Here is a 15882-nt window from a genome sequence, read left to right on the forward strand (position 1 = left end):
CCTTTTAAAATTCTGTTAGTGTACAACTCTCTGTGTGAATATTCTAACAATTTCTCCTGTGACTTCGACTTGTGTCACGGCCTGTCATACATAGCACACTATATACTCATAAAATAACTCACTTTTGGAGGACAATGTACAATAAACATGAGTCACTACTGACTCATGGGAAAAGTGGAGGTAGGTAGGTTATGTTCTAAGCAGAAATGACAACAGAACAATTTTGCAAGGACACTGTATAATATACTTTTGCACTTTTCAAAAGTTAAGTCATTAAAAGAACTCAACTCTTATCTTGTATTCAGTTGCATCTATACCTGAGTATTTTTCCTTCTTACTTGGAGAAAACACTTCAGCTGATGAGACCACTAAATTTAACTTGCTACTGGACTTGGTCACATCGGTTCTCAAATGTTTGTGTTCACCTGGATCCGTAGCTTGTAGTTAATTAATATTATGTATACATTCTTTGATTTATGTAATTGCTTGCATGTGCATAAGCACATTCATGTACAAGACTGGTATGATTACAAATACCAAAATATATTTATTCTTGTTGAAAAAGAGCTATCAAGGCTGCTTTTATATATCATTTAGGCTTTTGTGAAGTGAGACACCAGTTACTGCGTAGAAAAATATGAGTTAAAAAGTTAACATTATTAAGAATTCAATCAATATCAGCACAAGTAATAGTAGGAAGTTAAAAAAGAATAGCAAAATGCAGTTCTATTAAATTTAAACCAAAGGATATAAATTTGAGATTTTTTCATCCCCAAAGCATAATTTCTGTGCTGTAGCAAAAGAAAATGCAGTGACTGAAAACTTCATAGTTTTAGTCAACAATATAATTGGTGTTATGCTGTAATATACATCTTATTTAAAACAAGAACAGGGTACATAAATGGGCAAAATGTCCATAAATGGGCAAGTGGTATTTTTTTTTAAATAGAACATGATGCTATGATTTATTTATTTATTTATTTATTTATTTTTAATTTTACATGAGCTAAGAAGTGACTGGTGCATTTTTGGAACGCAAACACATTACTTCTATTTTAGGAGCAGAATACAAGCTGAAATTGAAGTTGAAAACCTGCCCTCAGCTGCAACTGAAGTCTGGGAAAGGGCGCTGCAGATCTCCGAGGCCTTCTCATGAGGCCTTTGCTGCTGATCGTTGCTGGAGAAAGGACACGGTGAAACACAACTTCGATCTCCCTGGTTCTTACATTCTAGAAATAGCACAGGATTTTTGCTCAGCTGAGAAAGTAATAAATGCTTACTCTGGATCAGAGAAATGTTTACAAGCTTGAAAGCTTTGCAGCTGCAGCACAAAAGGAAAAAAAGAAGTATGTGTTATCTTGCTGCAGTTTATGCTCACGTTAAATCATTAGTGCAATGCTACGTTTCTTTGGGAGCAGCTGGTGTATGTACGCCATAGAAACAAACACTGTGGGGTTATAAGCTTGACAACACTTGCCTATATGTTATGCCTGAGGTCATTCTCCCACCTCTGGAAAAACAAAACAAAGTACTGTAAAGGTAAACCGTCTCTTAATGTATCAACCTAGTAAACTTCTGCTTTACATTCAGTTCAGTGCCATATGACTTCACATAAAGAACTTCTCAATTTGTTTAAATAAAGATTGAAAAATACAATTATTTTTTTCTTATCTAGTTGGCATCTTCAAAACACATCTAAAAACATCTATGTTTCTTTCTTAAACTATGACTAAAAGAAACATTGTTTTGTGGCTTAAGAGGATTATTGTCATTGTCATTATCACCAAGCAAATTAGGTAAGAAAATTACTCTGGAAAACAAAGATCATGCTGAAGGACTCAAAACTGTCCTTAATTAGAATAAACAGCATTTCAGATGCTTCATGTCTATCTGCTACTGTTCTTCTAAGAAAGAATGTCTATTTTATTTTATTCTGTCCAGAACAAAAATGATTCTTCTCACTTTTCTTACTGTAATATCTGACAACACAAATAATGATCAGCAACAAAAACATCTTTTTCTGTATCTTCTATCATAGATCAAAACATTGATTTTTTGTTACCTTAAATTGTTACTGATCTTTTTGCATTCTTACCTATCATAGGTCTGTAACATGAACATAAAGCACAAAATTATCAAGGATGTATTCAAACAGAAATTAACTGTTTGTACATTTTTCTGATTCAAGCATGTCTAGGTTATAAAGAATTCTAACCAGAGGAAACTGATGTTAGAAACATATCATCCTATTTTTAGTGGCAAATGTACGCATGTTAGCAAGTCTGATTCAGGTTATTTGAGTTCTTATGTAACCATTTGTTACGGAAGTCAGATTATCAACTTTCAGACTTAAATGTATGTTCACAAATAATCTTCACTGATCCTTATAAAGTATGCAGAAGTTTCTATTTGTATGGAAATAAAACCAACATCTGCCCATGCACAGTACTATCTCTTGAAGACTTAGAGAATTTATAAATGCATAGACATATTCAATTTTGTGAAAAAAATTTTCTTCTGGAAAACATTTTTTGAACAATTTACTTATTTCAGAAAACAATACCACCTCAAATCCCTCCGTACCATCCAAATGTTGAGTCTCTGTATCAAATCTATAAAATATACATGAGATATTATTAAACTATTCACTGTATGATAGTAATGGCATGACACAGCTGTGGGCAGAGGTAGTAAGAGCTGACACTGAAGATTGATCACCTGGGCTACACAAAATAAACACACATTTCTTTCTTAACCAGTTAAATTCGAATTATAACTGAGACCCTAAGTAGAGGTAGATGGAAAGGAAATTGACCCACAGAACCTAGTTAAATATTCAAGAAAACAGGAGAAAGGAGAAATGGAACAGGTCAATTGTTCCATTGTATATTTCAATTGTATACAGAGTCAGAATTTTTAATATTTGTTGGCTAACAAAGTTTGTGTTAGCTTATGTCAGACACAAACCACAACTCAAATAATAGTAAGATATCTGGATTTGATATGAATGTCTACAAATTAGTGAACAACAAGAAATACTCTATCTTAAAGTATCCTGTTGTTGCTGGAATGCTTCTCATATCAAGATTTTACTGCTAGTGACAAATGAATTGAATAGGCACAACGAAATCTATGTAGTATCCAGTCTTTGAAAAGTCTGAAAAGAAGTAGTGTCCTCTAGACTTTTTTTGACCAAAGATGTATACCAATGTGCTTATTCACCAATTACATGAGGTAGTATTCATTTTTCACCTTTTAGAAAAGAAAACAATGCAAATTTATTCAGCATTTTCTTGGGTGCTCATTCTTTCAATTTTTAATTCAGGATTTCATATCAATAAGCAAAGGAAGTACAAACAAAGGAATGACAAACTTAGTGTAAGAATATAATCTCCAAACTCCATCTATAAAAATATAATCTCCAAATTCCATCTCCAAAACATATTATTCCACATGGCATTTTTACTCATTAAAACCAAAGAAAAAATAATTACTTTTTTTTGGGTGGGAGATCAGAAAATGTATTTTCTGAATGTAAAATTTGTCTTGGAGTGTTCAATGTTTATACAATATTTGTCATTGTAACAGCAAAAAATAAAAAAATCAGAATTTTGCACTTCAGAGTCAAGTACTCTCATGAGCTTTGCTTTGACAATATGAATGGCAAGGAAGACTTTTGATGTGGCTACAGTCCAAATAATCATATTTGCTCAAATAGGAAAGCTAAAAACTAATGATCACAAATGTTTTTTCCCAACCAAAATGTCTTCTAGGCATAATATACCATCATATTCCTTCCCCAACTCTATAGTGTATTCGTTAAAACACTGTCCAAAGAACCCCAGAAGTAACTAGAAGCATTTCAAGCAGCACTGCATTCTCATACACATGCCCTGCCTTCTGAATAAACCCATGAAAATGAAGTGTGTGGGCTATTCAGGCAGAAGATCATGTTCCATAAGAATCACAGGCACAAAGGTTGTTCCAAGAGAGGGGCTGAATTTCTGTTTATAAAACCACTGGGTTGTTTATTGTGTATTTTACTTGTTTAAATATGCAATGCAATTATTTGTTAATCGATGTAATTTCAGTGCCAAACAGGTAGTGCAAAAATTATGAGATTTGTAGCCTCTCTGCCCCTTTGCTCTGCTTGCTCATTAACTACTTGCTCTTTAAGAACTAGTTCTATCTAGCATATAGAAATACTAGATCATTACTAGTAGAACTAGTAAGTGGGAAACTTTCATACTGACTTCAATGAACTCTGGCCTAGGGCTTTATATCCTGTGTAGATTGTCTTTCACTCTACCCTTTTCATTGAGTTCTACCACTTTGATATAGAAATATAGTTTATGTATTTCTTTATTACCTATTCATCATTACCTCTTCCCTTTATCATCAGTCATTAGCAGTTGTAAAGCCCAGTTGTTTCATGGCTTCTCATTATTTTCACTTTTTTCACTTTTTTTTTAGTCTCATAGGTTTTCACTAACTTTCAGCTTAGTTCCTAGCTGAAAGTACTATGTAATGAGCATTGCTTAAATTCCTTTTCAATGGTCCCTTCTGTGTAGAACCTCACAAAAAAATAGCCTATATGGGAAAAAAAAATAAAAATCTGTAATTCTGGTTACTTTATAATTTCAAATAAACCAGCCTCCAACAGGGGATCTTATGGGAGGTCTCCAAGTATTATTTAATATTATCTACCTGTTTTTGATAGATGATTAACTGTCTTAACAAATTGCCTGTCAGAGTATTGCTATTTTTTTACAACTCATGACTGCTAAAATATGCAGAAAAACACCAAAAATTCAAAAGGAAACCAACATAATCTGATTCCAACTAGGAAAAGAATACCTAAAGGATAAGATATACTCAACAAATGATGATTTGGAACAGATTTTAAATAGACTGTAGAAATGTTATATTAAGTATAGCAAGATTACTGCAGTATATGGCACATAACTTCTATCCGTAGAAATTCAGACACCTGGGGACCACATGAAACATGCACATTCGACAACATAATTTATTTTCTTCAGAGACGCCAGGAAAGCTCCACAGACTTCAGTGAGAGCTAAATTATGTGTACTTTGGAAAAAATCAAGTCTCTAACATCCTCTCATGTTTTTAAGCAAGTATATGTTATTATGGTATGGTATGGTATGGTATGGTATGGTAAGACAGACTGAATGAGATGCTTCCAAAACCTGATTATTAAATATTATGCATTTTCTTTGCTTTTAACGGAGAAATTATTAATGAAGGAATATGTATTTTCAAGAAGCTAAATTTTTGTCCTGCATTTCTGTTCTTCTTGGATGATGTTCTACATCATCTACTTTCAAGGACATGAGCAAAGAGCATCCTATCAGAGCTAAGCTTTATTAAATTGACTTATTTTTTCCTGTTTTTCCTTGATGTGACTATAGCTGTTCATAAAACTACAGTCTATGATTTTTCATGGCAACAGCCATTTATAACTCGGATATATTTATAACTTGGATAACCATCTCTGCTCTATTTTGTTGACCAGAGTCATTTTATTTTTATCTCACATTCAGTCGTGTCTTTATAAGCAGTAAGATAATGAAGCATCAATAGTTAATGTAGCAGTTGATGTACTTGGTTCAAGATAAAATAATTGGTACAGCCATATTTATGAAGCTGATTTAGATTGAAATGGGAGTACATAGTCTTGTTGCAAGCTTCAGGCATTCACCACATGCTCCTCCTCCTCTAATGATTTGTGTTTCTGTCTTTTTTCTTTTATCAACAGCTTTTCCTTCTGCTGGACTGTCACATCAGTCCTCTTCAGTCATCAGGTATTTATTATAAAGCCCACAGTGTTGTTTTTTTGTTTGTTTTGTTTTGTTTTGCTACTGAATATACAGAACTTCATGAGTGCAAGAAAATAAACTCATACTTGAAAAGAATTCAAGTAATTACTCATATGTATGCTTTTACGTATGATGGTGCTCTATTGGGAATATGCTGGCAGTTTCAATAAAAGACGATCTAAAATGGGAGCCAACTAAAGTGTTGACCTACTCATGCTAGAGCCAGACTCTGTTTTGACAGATAATAATAGGTATCATCAACCTAATAAAATTGGTATTCACTACCATGCAAACAAGTTTTATTCACTTTTATGTAGGAAAGAAACAGCCATGGATACATGTTCTTTAAGTAACTCAGGAAGGTAAGAGTTGAATCTTTATTAAATGTTCCTAAGGTTGGCCACAACTAACAGTTCAGCACTGTGTCTCACTTAAACCACTGTAACAATAATGAATCATAGAATCATAGAATCATAGAATATCCCGAGTTGGAAGGGACCCATAAGGATCATCGAGTCCAACTCCAGGCACCACACGTCTACGCCAAAATTCAGACCATTTCGTTTGAATTCCAGAGGCTTCATCTCTCCTTTGTAGACTTAAATCCTGTAACAAAAGGTATTTACCTCAACATTTACTCTACTAGAATTAATTTAATATTTATGTTTAATGGTGCCTCACTGAACTTCTGACACAGAAAGCTCAGAACTTCTACCTCAGATACATGGGATTCTTTTCAAATTATTCTGTAGAAATGTGAGAAAAAGTAATCTTGCAATATAAAGAAAGTTAATGGAAATCTCATAAAAGCTTTTCTTACATGACAAGGTTTTTAGCACTTAAAAAAAATTCTGATTATTCATTCAAATATACAGGATAGCATTGTTAGTCTACTGTATGTTTTTCAGCATAACCAGTGGGAGAAAACGCATAATTCCATCTTCATCACAAGAACATAAGCTATTTTAAGAACAATACTGTGGGTCAATCAACTATTTCTACTCAAACAGCAACACCTGAAATTACTTAACAACTATACAGACTTAAATGAACAATTTTCAGTTATTTAAGAATTAGTGTACTTTTTCTGGTGTGCTATTTTGTAACTATGTCACTATACATGTACATATATTAAACATTAAAAAACACATACACACACAGAAAAGTGAAGGAGGGGCTTGGAATAAGGCCCTACTGACTGTTGCCTTCCTATACGTTTCCTTTCTCTGGCAGTAAAATATTAATTATTTGTCAGTATTGGAAGAAACTGCAAGGCTATCAACAAACTTCTCTAAACAGAATCCTATTAAAGCTTAATATTGATCAAATTACATAAACTGGTTCAATACAACAAGGTCATTACATTTCCCTTTTAGAATTTTCCCTTCTATCTTGCCTCCAGTAAGCATTTCCAAATAAGTGGTGTCTTATTAGATGAAATAAAACCTTAATGACTATCAGTATATTTCTACTGAGGATTTTATTATTGAATTATTGTAACTAACAGTTAGTGTTTAGCTGAAATTTGAGGGGTACTATCAGTGATCAAAGAATTCTACTGGTTATAACCAGAAAGAACATATTTTCAAATAATGCTAATAATAGCATTCATTGAAGAAAAAAGAAAAAAAAATATTTCAGTCACTTCTAGCAACATCTTGAGAAAATTATGCTTAATTAGAACCAGGTATTTAGATATCCACTACAGAGATTCATTGTAATCACAATACACAGAAAGTTGTTGGGAATAAATAATAAATTAAAAAAAAAAAAAGTAGAGTAAGAAACTAGAACCTTTTCCTTTACATATTTCTTATGAAGACAAAAAAAAAGTCCAACTCGAATCCTTTAGTACTGTATGTTTCCCCATGTGTTATAGAGATTCTTGGTAAAGATACTTTAAATAAAATTTAAAGAGGCTAATAGAGAGACAGGCAAGTCAGTCATTCTCCTGTAATATTTAATATTAGGTCTTTGACAAAGTTGTATGTTTTTATTATGTATTTTATGAAATAAAAAAGTATGCCTTTGGTGGTTCTTTATCATTAATATAGTTTGTTGTTAGTGCTGTACAATTTCTCAGAAGAGGATGTTGCCTCAGAAATTGATTAATATTTGTCAGTAGCACACTCTTTATAGGCCTGGATAGCAAGCTCTGCTTTGCAGCGGGTTTGGACACCCTGAGTTCCAGTAGTCCCTCCATAGAATTTATGCTCTATCATCTTTAGCAATGATTAGCGTGTTTAGACTATTGTAGTTACAAGATGTCCATTTGAAATTCACTTTTTCCATAGATGTGCACAGAATTCACTTCATGTAAGTTTAGCTATCTAAGAGTTAAACACTCAAGCTAGTCATTAATGAATTTACAAAATGAACTGCCCTTTCTGATGGGCCTATTCTTCCTCATTTTCTTATAGAGAAATTCTGTACGATTAAGACTAAGAGCTTAACTTTTAGACAGCTTTATTAGTTGGGGTGAATTGTACTATAAAAGTTTAGGATTAGATACAGAGTCTGATCACCAGAACATGAAACAAGTTACAACCATGCAAAGACAATTCTGCTAAAATAAATTCTCAGTGAAATCAGAACTTAGACTTTCTGTACAAAAACAACTTTTCAGTAAAGGACATAAAAACACAGGTAACATCCTAGAAATAAATCATACAATTAAAACTATGTATTCCTTAAATCAACAAAAATTATGCTCCATTGTATATAACCCATTTGAAAATGTCATTATAACTTCAGTAATGTATGACATTTATGTGATCTATGAATTTTCTTTTAAAAAAATGTTTTTTTTTTTTGTTTTTTTTTTTAATACAAAAACTGAAGAAAATCAATGTGATACCATAAATAACAAAGCCCTGGTCAATGAATGTAGGTCATGATCTACCGCTTTCAACTGGAAAAATGCTTCACTTACAAAGTTTGCTCACAGATTATTATTCAGACTTGTAGTAGCATTTCTCTAAGCTTGGACTCTGAAGTGTGAATTCGTTAGCAACGTTTAAAATAAAAACTGATTATTTTATGAAATATGCACAAATCTTTCACAAAATTACATTCACTTAATAAAAAATAAAAGTTAAAATTTCAATATTTTATTTTTATTCAAAGAACTTTAAAATAATTTAGCATTTTCATTTAAATTATACAAATGTTTGAAATAAAATCAAACCATTGCATTTAAAAGCTTATTTTAAAATTACTTTTTTTCCAAAATCATAATATAATATAATAATCATAATATAATTCTGCTATTAGTTCAGATTCAAATTGAAAGTTACTCATAAGAACAAAAAGTTGTTACACATTTAAAATGATCCCTTAAAAAAGAGTCCAGTGATGTCTAGCTGAATTTCCAGTGTTGGGCAGGAGAAAGAGAATGACTTTGACACTTAACATAGAAATTTTCCTGACTAACAATTATTGGGACCCATTTCAGCACTATAAAGTCTTTAAAGTGCTCTAAAAACTGTTCTATTTCTTCATCTCACACAGCCATAGGCCTGTGCCACAGTGTTATCCCTTTTTTCTATTAATAAAATATTAAAGAGGTAATAGGTACAAACTGAAACACAGGATGTTTCACTTGAACATCAGGAACCATTCTTTCCTGGGAGAATAACCAAACACTGGCACAAGTTGCCTAGAGAAGTTGTGGAGTCTCTATCCTTGGAGATAACCAAAAGCTGCCTGGACATGGTTCTGCTCTAGCTGACCCTGCTGGAGCAGTCAGAAATGGTCACCTTCCCACTTCAACCACTCTGTGATTCTGTGAATATTTGGTTAATTTCTAAATAAATCACTGACCAATTGCATTATTAGTGAACAAAATATACATATTTGACTAGATTAATGACCTATGAACATCTTCATATAAACATTACCTTAGCATCTTCCATACCTTATAACTTATTTTTGAAAGAGTTAAAGAAATAATAAAGCAATCATGAAATAAGCCTAATTCAGCATTTTTTATCAGAACACAACATTTATAATTACCACAACTCTTAGGATCCTTATGATTTGTTATAAATTAAGGACATCAATTGTAATTTTTTAATGTTTGTTTATAGGCCAAATAATACTGCTGATATTTTCCAGACAATTTAGCTTAGATGAGATTGTGGTGAAATTTGCTTGAGAAAGTTGCAAGTTACAAAACATTTTCATCTTTCCACCTCTCAGAACAGAAGTCACAGTTTCTAAGAACAGAAACTTTACTTTGGCATAGCAGTTTTTATGCTACAGAAAAATAACTTTGTGTATATATATATATTTTTACTGGACTCTAGAGTCATGACCTAAATACAATAAATTCCTGATGTAACGGAACATGCAGTGCAGACCCATGTGCACTTTCCTTGGAGGTTTCCACTGTCAACATGCAGCCTTGCAAGGAATAAACAAAGACCACTTGTGAACTAGATTTTGAATATGCACAGAACACTTCTCAACTTAACTGTACAACCACGTAATTCTAATAGTTTTAGTAGTTCAGTTTCAGACTCATGTTTCATTTTACCATTGTGACTGATTCCACAAAGTGGACTGATTGCACAAAGTGGAATCTCTCCACAGTGAAGTTTGAAATAAAAACCAGGAAGGGGTATTCTGGGTCAAGTTCAAAGTTAACCAAACGTACTATGCTCTATAATGTCTTTCACACCAGCTTCATCTCAAAACCAGTTTGCTTTGACTCTGTATTTTTCTGAGAAAGATGGATTCTAAATGTCATTTCTTGATAACTCAAGACCTTTCTCTGATGAGTGATGTATCTTTATTCATGGCACCTTATACTAATTTGTTCATCCGTCAACATTATTTTTAGATTAAAACTTTACACTCATCTTTACCTAGCCTCTCCATTTTAGTGCCTTTCCAAGAAAATTCACAAAATCACTCATATTCATTCTGAACATAGTTTCCCCAGAAGCAAGAAAATTTCAATTAGTCTTTTCATGCAGAAGTTATCACCTCTTTGCTCTAGCAGTCTTTTTCTGAATCTCTTCCAACATGCAATTGGCTCTCAATCACTACTGAGCCAAAACACAGACAATAAGGTTCAAACCACCCCTTGGTTCAATAACACTTGCCTATTTCTAATACAAATCTTTTATGTAATGCATCACCAAATTATATTTGCTTCATTCACACTCACCTCTCAATAGTTGCCTACAATCATTCTATAATATGTATTTTCCCTCTCTAAATAAAAGGCCAGAACATATTTTATCTTTATTAACTGCTAGAGATAGGGTCCTCATCTTTGTACTGTGCTATTTCATCCTACCTTATTACTCTTGTTGTACTGTAATATCATGTTCATTCTCTTAGTTGAATATTTGACATAATTTTGTCATCTAAAATTTCTACTGTCTTGCTCCTATTTCCTGTGTTCAAATTAATAACAAAAATTGATCCCCAAACATATTCTTAATGAATTGAATCTACCAACTTCCTTTCATCCTGTCAATGTCTACTATAAGTGACATTTTTTCCTATCTGTCATTTATTGTTTACCTAACTAACTTATATGTAGTCATTCAAGTGACTACTTCAGAAGAAGTAGTGGCCACTTCAGAAGATAGCTAGTTTAGGGATGTCATAGTTCCCTAGTCTAACACTTGAGGTAGCAAAAAGTGATATGCAGTTACTCTGTATAAAGATAATTTTGGCAAATCCTTGTCACAATTTTACATTAACTTTTTGACTTATTATTACTTTTTCCTCCAAAATAAATTTTAAAGTCTTCTCTGTAATTACATTTAGTACAATTGGTCTGTAATTGCCTGCTCATTTTTTCCTCCTTCCTTAAACACATCTGTTCTGTTAAACATAGATGTTCATAAGGTTATGACTGCTAATCTAATAGAACTAAACAATATTTCAATTATAGCAATATAACAGGAAAACTAAATATTTGTAACTCAAAATTGAAATAAATAGATAACTATACATTCCCCTGTTGCAGTACAGAATACTATAGAAACTTAGAGCCATCTAAACACATAGTTTGCATTTTGGTTATAGTATTTGGCTCCAACTGTAGCTGTATCAACATTAACTACTATCCCAACCTCCATATTTAATATACCTGGGAGGAATACAGAGACATTGTCCAAGTAACCAGGGATCAGGCTAGAAGTTCCCACTGACTGGAAGAGGAAAACATAACCCCCATTTTTAAAACAGGAAAAAGGAAAACTAGCAGAACAACAGGCCAGTCAGTTTCACCTCTGTGCCCAGAAAGATCATGAGCAAATCCTCCTGGAAACGAAAGCACATGGAAAACAAAGAAGTGATTGGCGACAGCCAACATGGCTTCACTAAGGCTTCAGAAGTGGGCCCAATTGCAAGGTCCTGCAACTAGATCAGGGCAAACCTAAACACAAATACAGGCTGGGCAAGGAATAGATTGAGAGCAGCCCCGGAGAGAACGACTTGGAGATGCTGGCTGATGAGAAGCTCAACATCGCCCAGCAATATATGCTTGCAGTTGCAAGCGACACCCGTATCTTGGGTTCTATCAAAAGAAGTGTGGCCAGCAGGTCAAGTGAGATAATCTTCCCCCTCTACTCCACTCTTGTGAGATGCCACTTCCAGTACTGCATTCAGCTCTGGGGCCTCCAACACAAGAAGGACATGGACTTCCTGGATTGAGTGCAGAGAAGGGCCACAACAATTATCAGAGAGCTGGAGCACCTCTCCTATGAAGAAAGGCTGAGAGACTTGGGGTTATTCAGCCTGGGGAAGAGAAGGCTCCAGGGAGACTTTATAGCTGCCTTCCTAGCTAAAGGGGGTCTACAAGAAACCTGGGGAGGGCCTTTTTACAAGGGCGTGTAGAAATACAAGGGGTGATGGCTTTAAAGTAAAAAAGGTAGATTTAGATTATATATAAGAAAGAAATTCTTCATTATGGGGGTGGTGAGGCACTGGGACAGATTACCCAAAGAAGCTGTGAATTCTTTATCCCTGGAAGTGTTTAAGGCCAGGTTAGATGGAGCTTTATGCACCATGGTCTAGTGGAAGGTGTCCTTGCCCATGGCAAGGGTGTTGGAACTAGATGATCTTTAGGGTCCCTTCCAAGTCAAACCTTCCTATGATTCCATGATTCATTCTATATTTTCAAATGTTTCTTAAGATAACAAAAAAAATCAGTGCCCTAACAAAAAAGTGTTGGAACATAACTGTGTCAATATGTACTTTCTAGATGCAAAGCACTACGTAAATGCTAAGAAATAATTGTTTTGAAAACTTCTCAAGAAATCAAGAGATAAAAGAAATATATTCAGATAAAGCAAGACTCATTAGATGTTACTTTATAACTAAATAATAGTCATCACTAATGGTAGGGGTATGGTTGGACCAGATGATCTTGAAGGTCTGTTCCAACCTTAATGATTCTATGATTCTATCATATAGAGTACTTGTGCATTCTTCTAAATGGAGTGAACACAGAATTCTTCCTCTCAATAATAAAGGTACCTGGTAGCATTTTGTCATAGATCTCAGTCAACCAGCTAACACAGCAAACTTGCTATTCATAACACCTTAAACAAAAAAGAAAATGATAAAAGTACTATGTAGGATTTCCCAGGTCCAGAAAGGAAGCTAAACAGCATGGCAGTCATGCAAGTTATTTTCTTGGAAGAATATATTATGAGAATGCTATGTTACTAAGCCAGTGTTCTGTACTTATAAAAACAGATTTTTACAGAACTGAATTACTTACATGAAGATCTAGACTATCTAATTGATGGGGAAAAAAAATCTGGTTCTTTTTTGAAGTGTAAGCAGTATGTCATACAGTTTCTTCTATGGTAACCTTGCATCTCTACTTATATATGTGTGGATGAATACTACCTGAAGTGTGCATGGCGTAAATGCTAAGTGTGTGTCTGACAAATACATTACTTGTACGGACTGCAGAGCCCTACAGTTCAAAGCCATACACCACCAACATTTACTAGAAGTATTAAAATTTAAAATCACATCACGTTCTAGTTCCTTAAAATTTCTGTTTGTTTTACGTACTGTATCACATTGCTGCTGAACATTATTTTCCTTACCTAATCTCCTAGATTTTAGCAAGAGTTTTGCTTTTGTGAGGCACATAAACATGAAGGCTTAGACACCTGCTAGCGCTCAATAGGAACACCTCATTATGGGCTCAATAGTGAGTGCCTCTGTACTAAGCAGCACACTGAATAGGGAGGTTCACAAATGCATAACCTCTCTTCTTCATATTTCTTGCAAGAAATCTTAGAATAAATAATATATTCTGGTTTTTGCTTATTCTTTTACATTATTTTATGAAGAATAGATATAGAAATAGAAAGGGTCAATTGCCTACAAATTTGAGAAAAACAAACAAGCAAAAACCATTGATTTTACTGTATATCAGGTTCATTGCTGCTCCTTTTTCTTTGACCCAAGCCACGTGCAGCCATTCTTATTGCCTGAAGATAGTGTTTGAGGTGCAAACCAATACTTTCAAATGATTACGGTTTCTTCTTTTCAGTCCTATCCCATGGTATTTCAATATCTTTCTCTGGTCAGTCCTTAAGCAACTGTTTCCCTTTCCAGCTCCAGTGGGTGCCTTTTTCCTTTTCTGTCTTCAAGAACGTACTTACTGATTCAATTTATCCTTTCCACTTTCTTCTTACAATCATACAGCTTCCTCTCTCTCTGTCTCTCTAGTCACTGTCTAACTGGTATACGTCTATGCCCAGGCTCTCAGGGTTACAATCAAAACCTCTAGCAAGAGACAGTTGGGAAATGCAAAGAAAATAACATGGAGAAAAACTGCTTTTTGACACATGGTGTATTTGCAACCTCAGGGCAGATATGCGGGCTGAACTCTTATATTTCTCTGCTTTTAATACTAATGCAAAATAATTTTATACTGAAATAACAGCCTGAAGTATAGCATCATATTATTATTTAACTGAAGTAATGTATTTTCAGTTCCTAAAAGTGACAAAAGGAATTTTATATAATGATACTTATATAATTATTTTAAAATTGAACAAAAATATGAAAATGCCAGCTGGTTTTCCTTTTGTGTGTAGTACTTTATTTGACCTACATAAACTAATTTTATTTGTTGTAATACTAGTTAAAAACTCTTATCTGGAATAGAGTCTGTAGGAAATTTCCTTATTCTTCTTACTTCATTCCCACAATTAGATCTTTAATTTAAAAGATCCCTAATCTCTTTTAAGTGCTAGAGCAACAGCCAAAAGAACCAGTAGCTATAGGCTTCCACCTTGCTCTCCTTGGAGTCAACAACATTACTCCTGCTCACAACATTGAAGAGAAGATAGGTCCCAAAGAGGGCAAGCCAGATACTACTAAATCCATAGGAGTTCTGCAGCCGACCTCAATGGGAGCAGAATTTGGCCCTCAAGGAATACATATGGATTAGGGTTAAAGTCAATGATTAACTAGAAAAATGGTGAACCTAAAAAAAAATTAAAAAAATAAGCTACATACCTGAGGCAGTGCTGAGTTAAGCTGTCGCTGGAGGGAGTCTCTGTCATAGATGACATCCTGTAGGCGTTGCTGTGCAAGTGACAAGCTTTCCTGTGTCTCCCGAAGAGTATCAAGGAGACGGTCCCTTTCATCCAGCATGTTCACCATCAGCTGCTCAAAGTGAGAATCCGAGTCCGAGCCGCTGCTTTGGGACCCCCGTTGACTCATCGGGGTGTCCTCGTTTATCGTGGGCATCACTTCGCACATCATCTCTTTAAAAATACAAATCAAGAAAAAGCTCCTCAGTAGAAAAATATTTGAGGGGATTTCATAAGAGGAATTAACTCTGTCACATGGATACAGTTAGTAGATTATTGCACTGTTCCCTCATCTAAACTTTGTGCTTTCAATGTTAATCAGATGGTCGATAGATAGCAATTAAATACAGTGACTAATTCCACACAGCAAACATTTTGAATGTGCATCCTAAACTGAAGGAAGGACTGGATGAAGATGGAGAGTAACAGAATATTTTAAATTATTAGTAGTTTTG

General features: G+C 34.0%; 1 protein-coding gene across 1 annotated transcript in view; it reads right to left on the bottom strand.

Annotated features, from left to right (window-relative positions):
- Window positions 1-15882, bottom strand: part of PPFIA2 (PTPRF interacting protein alpha 2) — a 325682-nt gene that overhangs the window by 299519 nt on the left and 10281 nt on the right. Inside the window, exon 2 of the mRNA XM_082777242.1 lies at window positions 15351-15601. Within this exon, the coding sequence (XP_082633368.1) occupies window positions 15351-15599 (249 nt within the window). The 5' untranslated portion in view covers window positions 15600-15601. The remainder of the gene's footprint in view (window positions 1-15350; window positions 15602-15882) is intronic.

This window comes from Aythya marila, assembly GCF_965140915.1.
Source record: "Aythya marila genome assembly, chromosome: 1".
Lineage (NCBI taxonomy): Eukaryota > Metazoa > Chordata > Aves > Anseriformes > Anatidae > Aythya > Aythya marila.